General features: G+C 41.7%; 1 protein-coding gene across 1 annotated transcript; it reads left to right on the forward strand.

Annotated features, from left to right (window-relative positions):
- Positions 1 to 6,076: 6,076 nt before the first annotated feature.
- Positions 6,077 to 16,532, forward strand: LOC129852723 (alpha-parvin-like). Its single transcript, XM_055918381.1, has 13 exons — positions 6,077 to 6,382; positions 8,874 to 8,963; positions 10,012 to 10,082; positions 10,204 to 10,306; positions 10,463 to 10,603; positions 11,670 to 11,785; positions 11,884 to 11,942; positions 12,962 to 12,981; positions 13,122 to 13,183; positions 13,270 to 13,338; positions 13,420 to 13,521; positions 13,628 to 13,700; positions 14,542 to 16,532. The coding sequence occupies exons 1-13, from the start codon at positions 6,247 to 6,249 to the stop codon at positions 14,616 to 14,618; spliced, it is 1,119 nt and encodes a 372-aa protein (XP_055774356.1). The 5' UTR covers positions 6,077 to 6,246; the 3' UTR covers positions 14,619 to 16,532.
- Positions 16,533 to 17,177: the final 645 nt, after the last annotated feature.

Here is a 17,177-nt window from a genome sequence, read left to right on the forward strand (position 1 = left end):
GTCCAATTTACTGTCATTCTTTCATAACGTTCTCCCCGTGGGTTGATATGGCACATAGAATAGTACAAATAGGGGTAACACGTTTAAGTCAAGCCGTTCAGCATCACATAGTATACAGGCTCAGTATTCAAAGTAAATCCTAAACATGAACTCCTTTTACAGAGCATGTCTCCTATATTTAGTCTACTTACCATGTCTAGTCTCCTAAATTAAAATGTATTATTGGATGGGTTAAGTTCCTCTGTCCCATTCTCAGTGCTGATAATGCCCCAGACGAACATGTTCCTGGAGCTCTTTCTGGATCCGTGAGAGCCAGAAAGGATTCTTTGGTGATGAGGTCAAAGGGGACATGTCAAACCATACAACTCTCTCCCCAGCCAGCCCACTGTGGTCCTGCCAGGCATGGTTCATGGATTTCACAGGAGGGAGTCAGTTCTCTTTCTCCATTTGCACCATCAGTGTCTTGTGTCTTATTCAACAGCCATGAAATCATCTCTCATCATACCTGGTTAAGATGTTTTGTTGTCACATACAGTACACAGGATAGGTGCAATGAAATATGTTGTGTTACACGGTCAGTCATAGTAGTACAGCACCCCTGGAGCAAATTAGGGTTAAGTGCCTCAAGGGCACTTCGACAGACTTTTCACCTTGTCGGCTCGGGTATACGAACCAGAGACTTTCGCTTACTGGCCCAACGCTCTAACCTCTACGCTACATGCCACCCCACACCACCAGAATACCTTTTTTTTTAAAGCATCTACTTTAGAATTTGAAGTGTTTTTTTTTATTGTGTGTACTGTTTATAAAGAATACAATTATTTCAAAGGAAACATACAATCAATGTATTATACTAGCTGCCAAAGCATGTGTCCCTGGCTGTATTATCACCAGTATCCAATACCTTCCATTAGCTTTGCTTTTAAGGGGAAAGCTTGATTTAATGTAATCACAACAGAGGTACATACTATGGAAGCACTCTTTTTTCTAGTATCATCCACTTGTCCCTTCAACCTATCACCATGGAAACCAAAAAAAAACCTTCAGCCAACAATTTTGCAAGCCCTGATGATGCTGCTTGTAAACATGTCTGTTTCCCTGAGTCCTCAGAGCCTCTCACACAAACATTAGAGGGAGATGTTCTAAACCAAACTTCAACTTTAAGCATACTGTTGACCTGGCACATCTGCTAGACCGGGGCTGGATGGGCCTGGACATTTTGTTCAGAAACTTTGCATCACAGTGTGACGGACCAATGGTGTGTGTGCTGTGATGTAATCAAAGCTACTGGGGTCAGCAGGTTATGCCTCACTCCCTCCTCCAGTACAGCAGAGATCAGGGAGAAGCTGAGGAAATGTGACCCCTAAAAACATTGAAAGGTCTACAGAAGGCCACGTGTTTCTTGACAAAATAATAATGGAGGTTTGTAAAAGCAATGTATTCAGTGAGATAAATCATGACACATACAGGTATGTGTCTCTTTGGTGTTGTATAAAAGTAGATATTTTATTTTATTAATCTGCTGCCTTCAGAGCATTCAACCCTTAGCATAGATTTGAGATTGTCAATTGAGAAATGCCAACCGTTTTACCTCAGCCATTGGAGCTATCAAGTCAAGGGTAAATGTGCATAGCTGACATTATTTAGTAATTGAGTGATCAACAGGACAGAACATAATAAATGATTTGTGAAAAATGAAAAAAAACTGTTTATGCAAGCGGGATCCAGGGGCAAGCTACAATTTTTTAAGTGGCATTTGAGCTATTTAATGTCTCCAGAAATTACAGAACAATTACTTGCAAAGGGAAATTACACTCAACTGAAGTGGCACACTCTCTTGACAGTCAATTAGAGTTGACCGCCTTGACATGGCATTTTCTATTCAGCAGCCGTGCTTTGTAAATCACTGCCTTATAGTAATATGCAGCTGGTTAAGGGACTGAGAACTGTTTTTCCTATCTGACCTGGATGAGATGAACTTTGAGCCACTGATGCCACCCACTGGCGGAATCACTGTTTCCAATAACAGTGTGATATGGCTCCACTTTCTACTCTGACTCACACCTTCCCCTCAGCCTGATCCCTGATCTATGCCACTGTCCCAGGAGCGGGAGGGTGATGAGACATTAATATATAGTGCCTGTATGTATGTTTGTCTGTCTCTCACTCTCCCCTACTTTGTCTCTCCTCTGCCACTATACTGCATGTCTGCCTTTCTGTCTGTGAAGGTCTTCCTCTCTTGTCTCCACCTTTTCCTTTTCCTGTTGTACCTCTTGCCCCTTCCTTCCTCCTCTGTCATCACCCGTTGCTGTGCAGTTCTGCTACGTAATAGCAATACCCTCTGGACTCCAGTTCTCACAGTAACTATTGTGATCTTAACTCTGGGAAAATAAACTAAATGGGTCAAATGAGGTTATCTAAGTTATTAACTGATCACTTATGAGTAATTTACGGGTTGGCAACTACCATCTACTACAGCTCATAACAGTGTAATTGAATGATTCTATTTCATGTCCTCTAACATGTCATTGGAACAGGTAACCACTAGAAAGCACTGTTGTTTAGAAAGAGGCTCATATCAAGAGATCATGGAAATGACCCAGAAATGCCTCTATGTAATTGTCTAATATGTGGGTTCATGCATTGGCCAGCATAAACATGTTTAAAAGAACCAAGGCCTACAGCATACCAATAGAATCGGAACACTTTCTTTCTCTTTCTCTCTCCAACTTTCTCACTTGTTCAGCTCACTGAACCATTTAAACCATCAGCTTCAGGCAGGTTCATGTTGGTATCACAATATGCATGGTGGCTGATTTGATATCTCTCCTATCAGACCACACTGGCTGCTCCATCCATGCTTAATGTAATTTACAACAGGATGAAATCTTGCCTGAATAATCGTATTGCTCAAGGGAGGGTCTGTTTGATCCCCAGTGTTTGGCTCCCATTATATGGCTCACCTCTCTATTGTAAGATAAGGCAGCTTGGTGACAAACAGGCCAAGTTTTACAGGACAGACTGCATTATCTTCCCAATGGAAAGGTTAAGGTGCTCTGAATACCACGACCATCAGTTACATCTCAGTCTGACAAACAATGTGACCATGTGCCAACCTGTCAGATCCAACATGTGACCAATACTGACACAGATTCTAATGAAATCTATCAGTTGAAGGAAATTAAAAAGTTCTGTTTCTATTTTAGGAACTTGCTGAATAGCTAGTTATCAGTTGTGATAACCACTTCTATTAATTTGTTTCATACATTTTGTATAACCACACCTCTTGACGTCAGTTATTTAACATGGAACAGATGCCTGGGCAAGTGGAGGTACCAGATGCTATATAATACAGTACCTAAGGGTTATCTGCCTATTAACTGGCTAGTGATATTAAATTAAATTACCAGCTGAGAACAAATCATGCAAAGTCATTTAGACTCGGCACACACTCCTTGCTTACGTAATTGAAGAGAACAGAGATGCAGTTTAAAAGCATTTAGCCCAACCAAACTGCACAGATGATCTCTTTGGCATTGGATTACTTGTCTGTCACGGACACAGCATTTAATGCCTGGAGATGGAATTGGTGAGAGCTGGGGTTAATTGAGACCAGTTATGGAGGGCAAGTCAAGTATCACAGTGATAACTCAAGTCTGTTTTGATGTGTGCACATGTGTTCGTGTGTGTCACCGCTGCATCTGAGGAGCCCTCTGCCTGTGAACTTGACAGTCCTTAACCTGGTCACTGTTCTGAAATAACAGCAGTGCATCAGTCAAAATGCATGTTGTTAATTCAGTACGTTATGATCAGCGTGTTCTGGGAGTCCACCTGATAGCCGCACTCATGACCTAAGGGTTCAGATGAGTAATTCATGGTGTAGGGTGACAGGGTGCATGGCCCTGGATGGTGAACAGAGAGGTGGGACTCCAGTGAGAGGAAAGGGAGCGTTTTAGAGTTGTGTTCTTTGTTATTCTTTGTGTCTGTGGAGATGACCACAGCGGGAGTTTAGGAGGCACAGAGGAGGCCGGATGCTGAGGTCGAGGGGATGTGGAGGTGTAAGGAGGAGGGCTGTGGGCTCAGCGCTCCCACTCCTCTTTAACGTGCTCCTCATGCCTCACACCACAGCAGGATCCTCCAGCACAGGGAAAAATCTAACAGAGCTGACACGGCCATGGGGGAACACATGCACTGACAAATAATCACACAAGCCCTATCACAGATCTCTCTCATTAATTGTATCTAGTCTAAAGAGTTACATTCCCACCTCTGCATGTGATCAACACAACAGAAGCTGCAGGGACATGTTGAATGTGATTTCAGAAACGTATCTCTAACAGCAGAGCAAAGACCGATATGAGGTTTCTGTCCTGCAAAACATATGTGAAGGGGCCATGCTCTTACCCCTCACTGTCTTTCACAGAACTGAGTATGGCACAGCAAGGGGCATTGGTAGAATGCTGGTGTAAAATGGAATCCACTGCAGAGGTCACTGTTCGTTGTTGTATCTGCCTGTCCTCTCTGCTCATCCCCGTGGACTGCAATGTGACTGTGGATTGACCCTGAGAGCATTTCCTATTTTCATGTAAATGCCCTTATCTTAAATGGAAAAAAACTGTCGTTCACACAGGTTATATAATAACAATGATTAGCATTAAAAAAGAATAGCAATCTGAGGCTGAAATTGCTATGAAATTACAGAAGCTGTGAGCGGCAATGAAAATAGAACGCTGTGGAGAGGATAAATAAAATTCACAATTTCATTTTCTTAGCACTTTCCAAATCATTCCCTTAAATGAAACAAGACAAATGTTCCCATCGGCAAAACCCCCCACATTGTTACAGTAAATGTATCTCAGAAGAGTAATATCTACATGTGTTAATTATAAACCAGGTTTCAGGAGAAATACTGTATGTAGGACTCTATTCCTTTTGCTGTATGACTCCTGATGGCAGAATAAAAATCTATAAGTTGGTAAGCATGCTCTTAGTCATATCAGTTGAGTGCTAATATGAGTCAATTTGATTATGTAATTCTTAAAGCCTGCCTTAAAACAAGCTTCTATGAGCATATCTGTCCATCTCTTGTCAAATAACAGAACGTCAGTCTAGTGAGAAATGCATTTGTAAGCTTGGTCAGATGGGTCAAACTCAATGTTAGAGCTCTTGGGTGAAGTGGCCCCAGACGTCCTGACCAGAGGGGCTCCTCACTGTCTGCACCAGGGCCATGCCACAGATAGTCCAACAGTACTGCATGGGAAATGTCTCCTCTAATGACAGCCCAGGGCAAGGCCAGGGCCATTGTGCATTTTGTTTACATGGCTTTGTTCACATAATTGTATCAAAAGAGAGGGCAAAAGGGCTGCACTGGCTGCACAATAGGCCTTTTGTTAACCCAAAGTTTTTCATAAAACTAGACAGCAAGAGTATGTTACTATTAATGTAAAAACAACACACAAAAAAATGTATTTATTATCATCTGCATATTTGATTACATCCCAAGATGTTGGAGGTAAATAATGTGGCATAAATGTGTAGGCCTGTGTTGTCAAGTAGAGGCTTGAATGTCATTGCTTTGCTAACAGCTCCCACTTGCCTGGTCAGCTGTGCTAGCTAGACCAAGTTCACCAGATCATTAGCAGAACGAGGTAAATAAGCAATCATGTATTGATCTGGCTGAACACTGATTGAGTCCGCTGCCTTGTCTTACCCATTCTCCCCCACTAAGGATGGGGGTTCCTTGAACAAGTTTGTTACACTCCATGTTAGGACTGCAGAACAAGTGTGCTGTATATCATTGGTGATATTTCCTATATTGGCCTTGTTCTAGCCCCATGGAAACGCATGTTTAGCAAAAGTAAAAGAAAACGGATGGAGAATTATATTGCTGAAAGTAAATAAATCTGGATAGCGGAAAAATACGTTCGATAATTTCGCTGGACTTAATTTTCCTATGAATAGAATCGAAAACCCTCTGATTCTTTTATATGCTCATGCTTCACTATACCGTTATTCCTCATAGAAGGACATAGGCTGGCTACCTTATTTTTCCATAACCATAAAAAGTGGGTGGGAACGGGATGTGTACGGGAATCAAATAACAGGGAGAAGTCGGATGGCTGCGCAAATACTTGGAATTCCGGTTCCGTCGTTGTCTATTCCGTAAACTTTGACAAGCAGAAAGTTGTGTTTCTATGATAGGCTACAACAGTATCAATAGCTTGAATATCCAGTAATAAACTGGAAATGGCTTCTTCGCCACAGAAATCACCTTCTTCTCCCAAATCTCCGACTCCAAAATCACCACCTTCAAGAAAAAAAGATGACTCTTTCCTCGGAAAACTTGGGGGAACTTTGGCCAGAAGAAAAAAGGCAAAAGAAGGTTCGTTCATTAGGCTATATTTTGATTAATATTAAGGCATCTACATAAAAAGGTTGGCATCACGAAAGCTGAAAAAAAAAATAGAAATAAAATACGATTCTTGTTGAACAGTAAGCTACATTAGGCTATATGCTATAAATAGCCACATTTCATAGTTTTTTTCTTCAGAATTAATTATTTTGTTGAATAGATTAATGACAGTTTTGCGTGAAAACAAGTTAAGAAACGTTGCTATATGGGGCTTTCAAGACAATTGGGAACTAGGTCAAATCATGACGTATATGATCTTCATGTCGGAAAGTCAGGGCTCTAGAAAGATGCCCGAGTTGCCAACTTTGAATTCTGAGGTGGATGAAAAAAAAAAACATTCTCAGTCGGAGCTCGTTTTTTCCCCTGAGTTCCCAGTTGTCTTGAACACACTGAAGAGTGAAGTCGGAGATTTCTAAGTTCACGGTTGTTTTGAACGCGGCAATAGTTTAGGCCCACTAGTAATTGCTGAGGTGTGTCTATTTCCATGACATCATTTTGTTATACGTCAACGGGGATGGTGATTGAAAGGCCCTCTTCATGTTTGATGTCTGAATCTATCATCAAATAACTGTGATAATAATTTGGATGATTTTGTTTTTGGTGAGGGAGACGGGATCTATTTGAGTTGTATTACATTGCGTTTGTCCAAGCCATAGCAGAAGAAGGCTGTGTGTGTCTATGTTTACAGTACACATGGCTGAGCTACTGCCTTGTAAGGATAAGAGGCTGCTGATATTCCATCACAGATGTGTTCACCAAGGAATGAGAAAGTCACATGCTCTCTCCAGCACAACTACTGCCTGAGTTCAGACCAGAGGCTGCCAAGGCTTTCATAGTTTCACATTCATTTAAATCATACCTTCAATTAAGTATTAATTAGACTAGCACTTGAGTTTTGGTTAATATTTTTGGTAAATGAGCAAGCATCAAGTATGATTAAATGTCTGAAGCACTATTATTGTTTATATTGTTTCTTGGAAGACACTTTGACCCATTTTCATGAATTACATTTGAAGCGTATCTTTTGATACAGACATGCCAGATATATATACTCCTGAGGGGCATGTGAAAGTGAGTGTGCAGCTGAGCCCCATTCACCAAAATACTGAACAAATACCGTCAAACCTGGTCCTGTAGGCGTCTGTTCCATGGAGGGCCTCTCCACTGTCATGACCGCAGCATACAGTATTTCAATTATATGAGCGTTATTGTAAACCATGTTGTGTCTGTCTGTGAACTGAGGAGCAGTCCTTTCAGATCAGAAAGACGGAGACAGACAGAGAGGTTTACATTATCCAGATGATGCTTTTGCGTTGGTTCAACAATCTGTTGAAGAACCAAATGGATGCAGCTCTTTTAGTGTGAGGAAGGAGGAAGGTGTCTCTGTGGGTTAGGCCTGAACAGCAGAGGGAGATCTTGGTGTTGATTACTAACAGGATGTTGACATCTCCAGGGGGCGCTTTCTCTGTTTGGGAGGAAACTGGAAAAAAAACTATCGTAGTTTGTTCTGCAGGCCTTTATCACATTATGTTATGCAGCTCTGCATCAGTGCTATAGTGATCTTACTGACATATCAACTGGTCCAGACAGGAACTAGCAGTGCTGGCACCATGGCCAGACAGAGTGGTCAGGTTGTCACATCACCTGTGTGAATTCCCCACATGTGCCAATTTGCACGACGCCAGGCGAGGTAAGTGAAATGATCAGGGAAGGAGGCGGATGCTCAGGATAGCAGCGTGAGACTGAGCCTAGATCTATGAACGCCTAGCAACTGGATGGAGAGGATGGCCTTGTCCTGTGTGGGGCGATGTGTCTCAGAGAGAAAGCTTTTTTTCAAAGAGGTAATGGATATCAGCATGGTCTGAGCTATCAGAGCAACTGACCATGAATGCTTAGTTAATAGACATACACTCTCTTACATCTCTTCCAATTTGCGGTAATAGTGTGATTGGCTCATTCTGGGAATCTCCCCATGTAGTATTATCACTGGCTACAATGAGGCGCTTCATCTTATTGATCAAAGCTAGACTGAGCTCTTTCTCTCCTGGCTAACCCGAACGTGACCAAAGATAACCGGTTATAATTAGAGACATGCGTTGTGAGCCAACTCTTCCCGGTAAGACCAATGTGCCATAATACTAACAACCTGGCATGAAGAGCACAGCTTAACCTGAAGAAAAGAGCCCTAAATTGGGTGGAATGATTGTAGAGGACAACCTTAGGTGAGTGGAGGAAAGACTCACTCTCTCTGTTATTTGTGTACATGTGAGCTTTACTGCTGGGATGATGAGGGCCAATGTTGTGTGTTGCTGATGCTATTTGACTTGCCCTCCGATTTTCTCTGCTGGACACATTTTTTGTGCCTATTAACTCAATGGAGGTCTCAGCACAGTTGTATAATAATTAGCCTGTCACACATTGAGTCAGGCCACTAAAGGTCTCTGCTTCTCTGCTTTTGCAGTGTCTGAGCTCCAGGAGGAGGGCATGAATGCCATCAACCTGCCACTCAGCCCCATCCCCTTTGAGCTGGACCCAGAGGACACCATGCTGGGTAAGGCCTCCATCTTCACTCCTGCAGTGTATCGCATGCCCAAACACACAGACACACACACACACACATGCTCTCGCTTTCTCGCTCGCTCTCTCAAATCAAATTGTATTTGTCACATGCGCCGAATACAACAAGTGTAGACCTTACCATGAAATGCTTACTTACAAGCCCTTAACCACCATTGCAGTTCAAGAAGAGTTAAGAAAATGTTTACCAAATAAACTCAAGTAAAAAATAAGCAGTAACACAATAACATAACAATAACGAGGCTATTTACAGGAAGTACCGATACCGAGTCAGTGTGCGGGGGTACAGGTTAGTTGAGGTCATTTTTACAGCAGTCTTATGGCTTGAGGGTAGAAGCTGTTAAGGAGGCGTTTGGTCCTAGACTTGGCGCTCCGGTACCGCTTGCCGTGCGGTAGCAGGGAAAACAGTCTATGACTTGGGTGACTGGAGTCTCTGACAATTTTATGGGCTTTCCTCTGACACCGCCTATTATATAGGTCCTGAATGGCAGGAAGCTTGGCCCCAGTAATGTACTGGGCCGTACGCACTACCCTCTGTAGCGCCTTACGATCAGATGCCGAGCAGTTGCCATACCAGGTGGTGATGCAACCTGTCAGGATGGTGTAGCTGTAGAACCTTTTGAGGATCTGGGGACCTGTGCCAAATGTTTTCAGTCTCCTGAAGGGGAAAAGGTTTTGTTGTGTCTTCTTCACGACTGTCTTGGTGTGCTTGGACTATGATAGATCGTTGGTGATGTGAACACCAAGGAACTTGAAACTCTCGAGCCGCTCCACTACAGCCCTGTTGATGTTAATGGGGGCCTGTTCGGCCCGCCTTTTCCTGTAGCCCACGATCAGCTCCTTATTCTTGCTCACATTGAGGGAGAGGTTGTTGTCCTGGCACCACACTGCCAGGTCTCTGACCTCCTCCCTATAGGCCATCTTCATCGTTGTGTCGTCAGCAAACTCTCGTGCTCTTTCTCATTGTCTATATTCTAAGCGTGTGTGTGTGTGTGTGTGTGTGTGTGTGTGTGTGGTTCTAGAGGAGAATGAAGTCCGCACCATGGTTGACCCTAACTCCAGGAATGACACCAAACTGCAAGAACTGATGAAGGTGTGAGATATAAAATGACTGCCGTATGTCACAATCAAATCATTGGAAAGCAATATTGTGTGCCTTATGAATGTACAATTTGTATGTGCCTGTTAAATTCCATATAATATTTTGTATGCAGGTACTCATAGACTGGATCAATGATGTGCTGGTGGGGGAGAGAATCATTGTCAAAGACCTGGCTGAGGACCTCTACGATGGGCAGGTTCTGCAGAAACTATTTGGTAAAGTATTTCATTCCCTCCAAAACGTCCCTTCTATGCTTGCAATGCAGCACATTATCCTCTGGTATTTGTCTGATTCCAATTGGATTTGATGGTCCTCCCTGTGTTCTCGTTGTATGTGACAATAAAACATATGTATTTATTTTTGTGTTACAGAGAAGCTGGAGGGTGAGAGGCTGAATGTGGCTGAGGTGACCCAGTCTGAGATAGCCCAGAAGCAGAAGCTGCAGACAGTTCTGGAGAAGATCAACGACACTCTGAAGGTCTCAATCAGAAACATCAAATGGACCATTGACTGTAGGTGACATGTTTCACAGAGCGCTGTTTCATTTGAATCCCTGGAATCCCAATTTGTAAGTCGCTCTGGATAAGAGCGTCTGCTAAATGACTTAAATGTAATGTAAAAATTCTATTAATTTTTTAATGGTTTTTTGGAATGTGTTGATCAAAATTATTATTATGCCAATGGTGTGTGTAAAAGACAATGTAAAGGTAATGTAATAAGGTCGTTATTTTTTTACCCTGCTTGTTTGGTAATTTTGTTGGGTGATAGAGAGGCACAGAGAAAGTTCACATTGGACTAATCTGCACCCTGCTGACCCTCTGACATTATGACCATAGAAGTAATCCCTGTCTCAAGTGGTGGGAGGTCACGGTACTCAGCAGGTCAACGAAAAAACGTCCTTTTTAATGAGGTTTTTTGCCATGTTTATTTTTTAAGAATATGCTGAAGCCATGTTTTTTCCCCCATTGGTTTATTATTCTTTGGTGTATTGCAACCTTCTAATTCTCTTAAATTGCATTTGAATTTTCTTTTTATCCTTTGTAGATTATCTAAAAGCACTCGAGGAAATCAATAGGATTGTTTCTGACTGTGATCAAAGGACAGCTAATCCCTTTGTTTTTCACTCATATCCTCCCATACAGGTTCTCTAAATAGTAAATGTAATATTTTTGTGGTAAATTATCATATTTGACATGTGTTTTGGAATTCCATCTTTCAAGAAGCTGTCATTTGCAGCTCGTATCAGTCACATGAATCGCTTTGACACGACAGACAACAAGAATGGAATGGGTTGTTACAGTTTTCTAACAAAGGCACATTACTTCTACCCCAAAGACACAAGTTCAGTTTGTACCTGACACTGAGATCATCGTTTTGTTTTTGACCTTTGTTTAACCTTCAACTTGGCATTGTGAAAGCTGCGAGTCGACTATCTTGATAATTGTGAAAAAATAGCATTTCTTATCTAAACCCTGCTCCAGTGCGCCAGCGTGCGCATCATCTGTTTAATGACAATGCCCAGTGGATGTACTATAACATTCCTCTCATTCCCTCCCTCTTTCCTATGTTCTCCCCTAGCTGTCCATGCTAAAAGCATCGTGGCCATTCTCCATTTATTGGTGGCGCTGTCTCAGCACTGCCGCGCCCCCATCCGCCTACCTGATCATGTGTCCATTCAAGTTGTGGTTGTACAGGTATAGTCCTTTCCTGATACATGTTGTACTATGAAAAGGGAAACCCTGAAAAAAAGTGAAATTTGTCAAATGTCATAATTGTCTGTTTTTCCCCACAGAAACGGGAGGGGATCCTGCAGTCTCGCCAGGTTCAGGAAGAGATCACAGGGAACACGGAGTATGTCTTCACTGTCATCCTTTTTAACTAACTATGTACAGATGTCTGGATGAAACTACCCAACTTGTCCTGTCTTCCACAAGGCCTTTATCAGACCCTCAGGGTATGAAGAGAAAATGTTGGAAAATTGTTTAGAGGCAGCCAAGAAAATGAAGGCCAATGTTGAAGGAAAGAAGACCTTAGAACTTGTCAGTGAAGATTATGTTAATTGTATCATTTGCTTTCCATATTCGAAGTTAATGGAGGTATAAGTATGAGGGACGAGAACCGAACACAATCATGTACTTTGCCTTGGAAAGGTCATTCAAAACAAGGTGATTATAGGGCGAATCACATGTCTGTAAATATCTGTTTACAAATTAGTCAGCAAATGAGTCCGCTGGGCATTGAAGCAGTTGGAACAATTGAGGGACTGATGAGGGGAATGGAACGGCCTCTCCCGGTCTCACGTTAAAGCGGAAAGACAATGCGGACACGCCAACTCCTTGGGGGGTTGATATGGACAGTTGGAGCCCCATGCTGATGGGCAGATTTAGTGAGGGGAGGGGGGTTCGGGGGTTCTGCTCCTGCCAGCCACACCACCGCTTTATGGAGCTGCATCTGATTAATAGTGGTCCAACGGGTGCAAATCAGCTCTGGAGATAAGAGGGAGGGGGCCCTGGGCTGTTGTCCTGCGAGGGGCAGCAGCTGCTGAAGCATGTCTCTGCCGGGGGAGATTGGACCGTGAAGACAAGCCACTGCCTCCCGGGCACATGTCCACCAGGCAGGCCCACCACACAGCGTTTGATCGGACCGCTCCTGGGATAGAACCACAACGCAAATCTCTTTGTTTGTCTTCCTGCCTGGCCGTCTTGATTAGACCATCTGCATTCAGCTAATATTTTTTCCAGTTCAAATAAAGTCCTAGTTAATTTTTTCTTCTCATTTGAACTTGTCTGTTTTGTCTAATGTCTTTCTCCAGTGCTGTGATTACACAGTACGATACCAGTGCTGAAATACTTTGTTCTCTTCTCTTGCAGGGCTCTATCAGGAAGACATGGTAAGCATTTTCAAAATGTGTCATATTACCATGCATTCATTTTAGTTAATTAGCCCTTACATTATTACTATTGTATTACTTCTGTGTTACTAAAATGAACATTCTGTTGTTGTAATCATTTAACCTCTATTCAATTTCAGAGCGAGATGCGTTTGACACCTTGTTTGACCATGCACCAGACAAGCTGAATGTGGTGAAAAAGGCAAGTCTCCATCCTAATTCTAAAAATCGAAGGTATTCATTGTTTGTGTAACATTTAAATTGACTGAATACCTGCCCTTCTTGCAGACTCTGATCACCTTTGTGAACAAGCACTTGAACAAGTTGAACCTGGAGGTGTCTGAATTGGACACACAGGTGAGATTACTTTGTTTCCCTTTTAATATACCTGCTTATGAACATGGTCATTATTAGTATGTTTTTCTACCTGTCATGCAGTTTGCTGATGGTGTGTACCTGGTGTTACTGATGGGACTGCTTGAGGGCTACTTTGTTCCTCTCTTCAACTTCTTCCTAACGCCAGAGCATTTTGACCAAAAGGTAGGCTACATTGTAAATCGGACAAATTTTCATCTCTTACAAATAGTTTACAGTGAGCTGCTTGATGGCCTGGCATGGCTCATGCTGGAACTCTTTTCCTATATAGGTGCACAATGTGGCTTTCTCCTTTGAGCTGATGCAAGATGGCGGCCTGGAGAAACCCAAGCCACGGGCAGAGGGTGGGTGACTTCATTCTGTACACATACATTGTTTCTGAAAGAAAGATATATGACAGCAGATTTTCAACATTTTGTCTTACGGGATATTCACTCTATATATAATAATTATACACTCAATATATAATCAGAACATGCCTTCTAATCATAACAACTGAGAGAAAGTGTACATATTTCCATTTTAATCATTCAAGCAGACACTCTTATCCAAAGCGAATTATAGACACTACTTTGCTCAAGCGCAAATCAACAGAATTTTCACCTAGTCGGTCGGCTTGGGGAATCGAACCAGCAACCTTTCAGTTACTGGCCCAACGCTTTTAACCTGCCGCCCTATTTGATGTGGGATGACTTTTTCACCCTGGGTATTACTATGTGACCGTTGTGTTAATTGAACTGAGGCCTGTAATAGTTTTTATGGTACGGTCGAGCACCAGTGAGTGGCACATGACTGCATTGGGCTGTAACATTAAGTGTTCCCCTTTAGCTTTGATTTAAAGGTGGTTGCATGCCAAATTATAGCAATAGGCCTACTGAAAGCACACTGCAATCAAAACAGCTTCATGGAAGCATCTGTTTTTATAATGCGTCTTTTCTCATAGTGTAGATGAAAGAGGCCAGTTTTGCCTCACTGGATGTAATGGGCTAATGCAGATCTTATAGGTGTTGTGTCTTAAGTATACAGTAGCTAGCAACAGGAGCTGGTTCCAATTACAGGCAATGTTTGAGGAAGGTAACATATAGCATGTAAATCGTAGCTCTGAATCTGGGTCATTTTAGATTATTTTCTTGTAAATGTTTCCCAGACTAAAGTCTGACTTTGGTTTTTATGATCTTTTGGCAGATATTGTGAACTGTGACCTGAAGTCTACTCTGAGGGTACTCTACAACCTCTTCACCAAATACAGAAATGTGGAATAAAGATGGGAACTTCACCGTTCATTCAGTTATATTGACGTATCTATCAAGCAAATGCCCTGTTTAGATCTATATTTCAGGGCAGACACAATGCATCTAATAGGGAGAGCAGACCTGTGTTAGCTTTGTCCTGCTGAAGGCTCACTAAAACACAAGTACAGCACAGTATGTTGTAAAGTGTTTGGATATGAAAAGACAGATATATTTCAGTATTATTGAAAGTTAACTTGATGAATTATTGATTATTCCGTCGTATTGTTGAGTCATTGCCATGTTGAATTGTTCTTGACCATGTCATTCCGGGCCGACACCGTTTGAAGTCTACTTGGATTCACTTGCAACTACATGAAGGAGCAGAATATTGATGTATGGAATGTATGACAGCTGGGTTTGTGCTTATCAAAGTATTTACTTCCTCCTTTTGAAAGAAGTCAGAAGTTTTGAATTGGCTCAATGTTTTTGATTGTTGTGCTTAAAGCAGTGGAACCACATAGAGTACGCACTATTAATTTATATACTGTCACGCTGCATATCTTTACCTTTGTTTGGTTTAGGTCTAATATGACATATTTTAATACTGTTCATTGTGCTTTAAAAATAGTCTACCTTTAGTGACATTTTGGCTCATCATTTACCAAAGATAGTATTTTAGATAAATTATATGACGCTGTTAGTCTTAAAAATATTTTGTACTTATCCAAAGCATGATGTATGGCTAATTTTGACTATTTGTTTATAATCTATTCATAAAAAAAGGTTTGCGAAGTAATGTTCCAGAGCAGTGTTTACTAAAACTACAGAACAGCAAGACCCCAGTACAGAGTGCCAGTTTCTTCCTTTTTTTTATGTCAAGAGCGGAGTATGAATTCAAACGATAAAACATACACTATATTCAACAGACCTAGCTAGTAGTGCTGAGAATGTAGTGTGGGAGTTTGACCAAAATTGATTCCGTTGTGTACTTTAATTTGAAGGTCGTAATAATTTCTTTCTATGTTGTGGTCTGAGTGTAGGTTTGATTATGAGTCTTGTGCTGTAGCAAACTTGTGGCATTCCTTCCCATGAAAACTTGAATGCTCTGTGTTGTTAATATGCTATATCATCAATTGAAATATAGAAGAGCACAAGAAAATGTGGCACCCGAGTGGCGCAGCGGTCTAAGGCACTGCATCTCAGTGCTAGAGGCGTCACTACAGACACCCTGGTTCGAATCCAAGCTGTATTACAACCGGCTGTGATTGGGAGTCCAATAGGGCAGCGCGCAATTGGCCCAGCGTCGTCCAGGTTTGGCCGGTGTAGGCCGCCATTGTAAATAAGAATTTGTTCTTAACTGACTTGCCTAGTTAAATACATTTTTTAAATAGCATCAGGATTTGGAGGTTTTAACATATATTGACTTTACCCAACTGTTATTACACCTGACATTGTACCGTTTCATAAACAAATAATACTGTATGGGACTGTGGATGTTGGCGGAAGTGGCTGCTTTACAACGAGAACTTAGCTTACAGTATTCCCAAGAAGTAGAGGTGCTCTACATGCAATTCATGAATGAATTTGCTAACCACACACTGACGGAGTGGCTTTGCTAAGTGCTTGGCTGCGAATAGGAAGGTCACATTTTTCCTTTGAGTAACAACACTACTGAGCACAGCACATAATGCATGACAAGGGTACAATAGAAGTTTCAGTGGAATTTCTTTGTGCCTGATTTGATCTATGTAGCATGTTTCTTTTATTTAATTGCTTCTTTTTAGGAGTTGAAATTCACTTCTTTCAATTTACAGACGCTTAAGATTAGTTAAGATGCTTTTAGTGTGTCATGTCAACTGATTTAATCCAGCACAGAAATGAGTGAGAGAAGAAATGAGTGAGTTACCTTATTTGAGTCTTCGAATAAAGTAGAAAATACTCATAGCTCAGTTCTTTATTTTCTTGATATTTCTGTTTTTACTCTTGGTCATTTCTCTTGTAACTGAGTTGCTATCTTTTTATACATCATACTGTATAACCTCTGACCCTCTGTCTTCATCTAGCTTTTTGTGGTGCATTTAACAAATACCACTATTCCCATGAATTGAAGCTCAGAACTGAAGGCTCGGACCTTCAGGGGAGAATGTGACAATGTATTTCAGTACTTCATTGTTCTGACACATTTCTGGTCATGCTATTATCAGTCAAGCCCAGGGACTAAGAGCTCTGCGTTTTCATCAGAAAGCTGAAATGACCATCCATAATCAACCATTGTGCGCAAAGGTGTTTTGAACAGGAGCCTTTGCAGCCATTAAAGTAATTACCCTCCCATCGCATCTTCTACATCCCTCCCTCCATTCATTATATAAAATAAGCCTCTACGCATGACTAACAGACATGATACTCTCTTGCCTCCGTAGTCTAAGAGCTGTTCTTATGCTGAGAAAACAGACGCACACACAAAGGTGAGGCAAGAAGTGAGTAATACTACTGATAAGTGGTTCATAGTTATTACAGGGTTGGCACTTTATGTTGGCATCTATTGATTGGCACCACGGATTCTGATCTGAAAGAGTGAATTGGTCCTTC

This window comes from Salvelinus fontinalis, chromosome 4 (assembly GCF_029448725.1).
Source record: "Salvelinus fontinalis isolate EN_2023a chromosome 4, ASM2944872v1, whole genome shotgun sequence".
NCBI lineage: Eukaryota > Metazoa > Chordata > Actinopteri > Salmoniformes > Salmonidae > Salvelinus > Salvelinus fontinalis.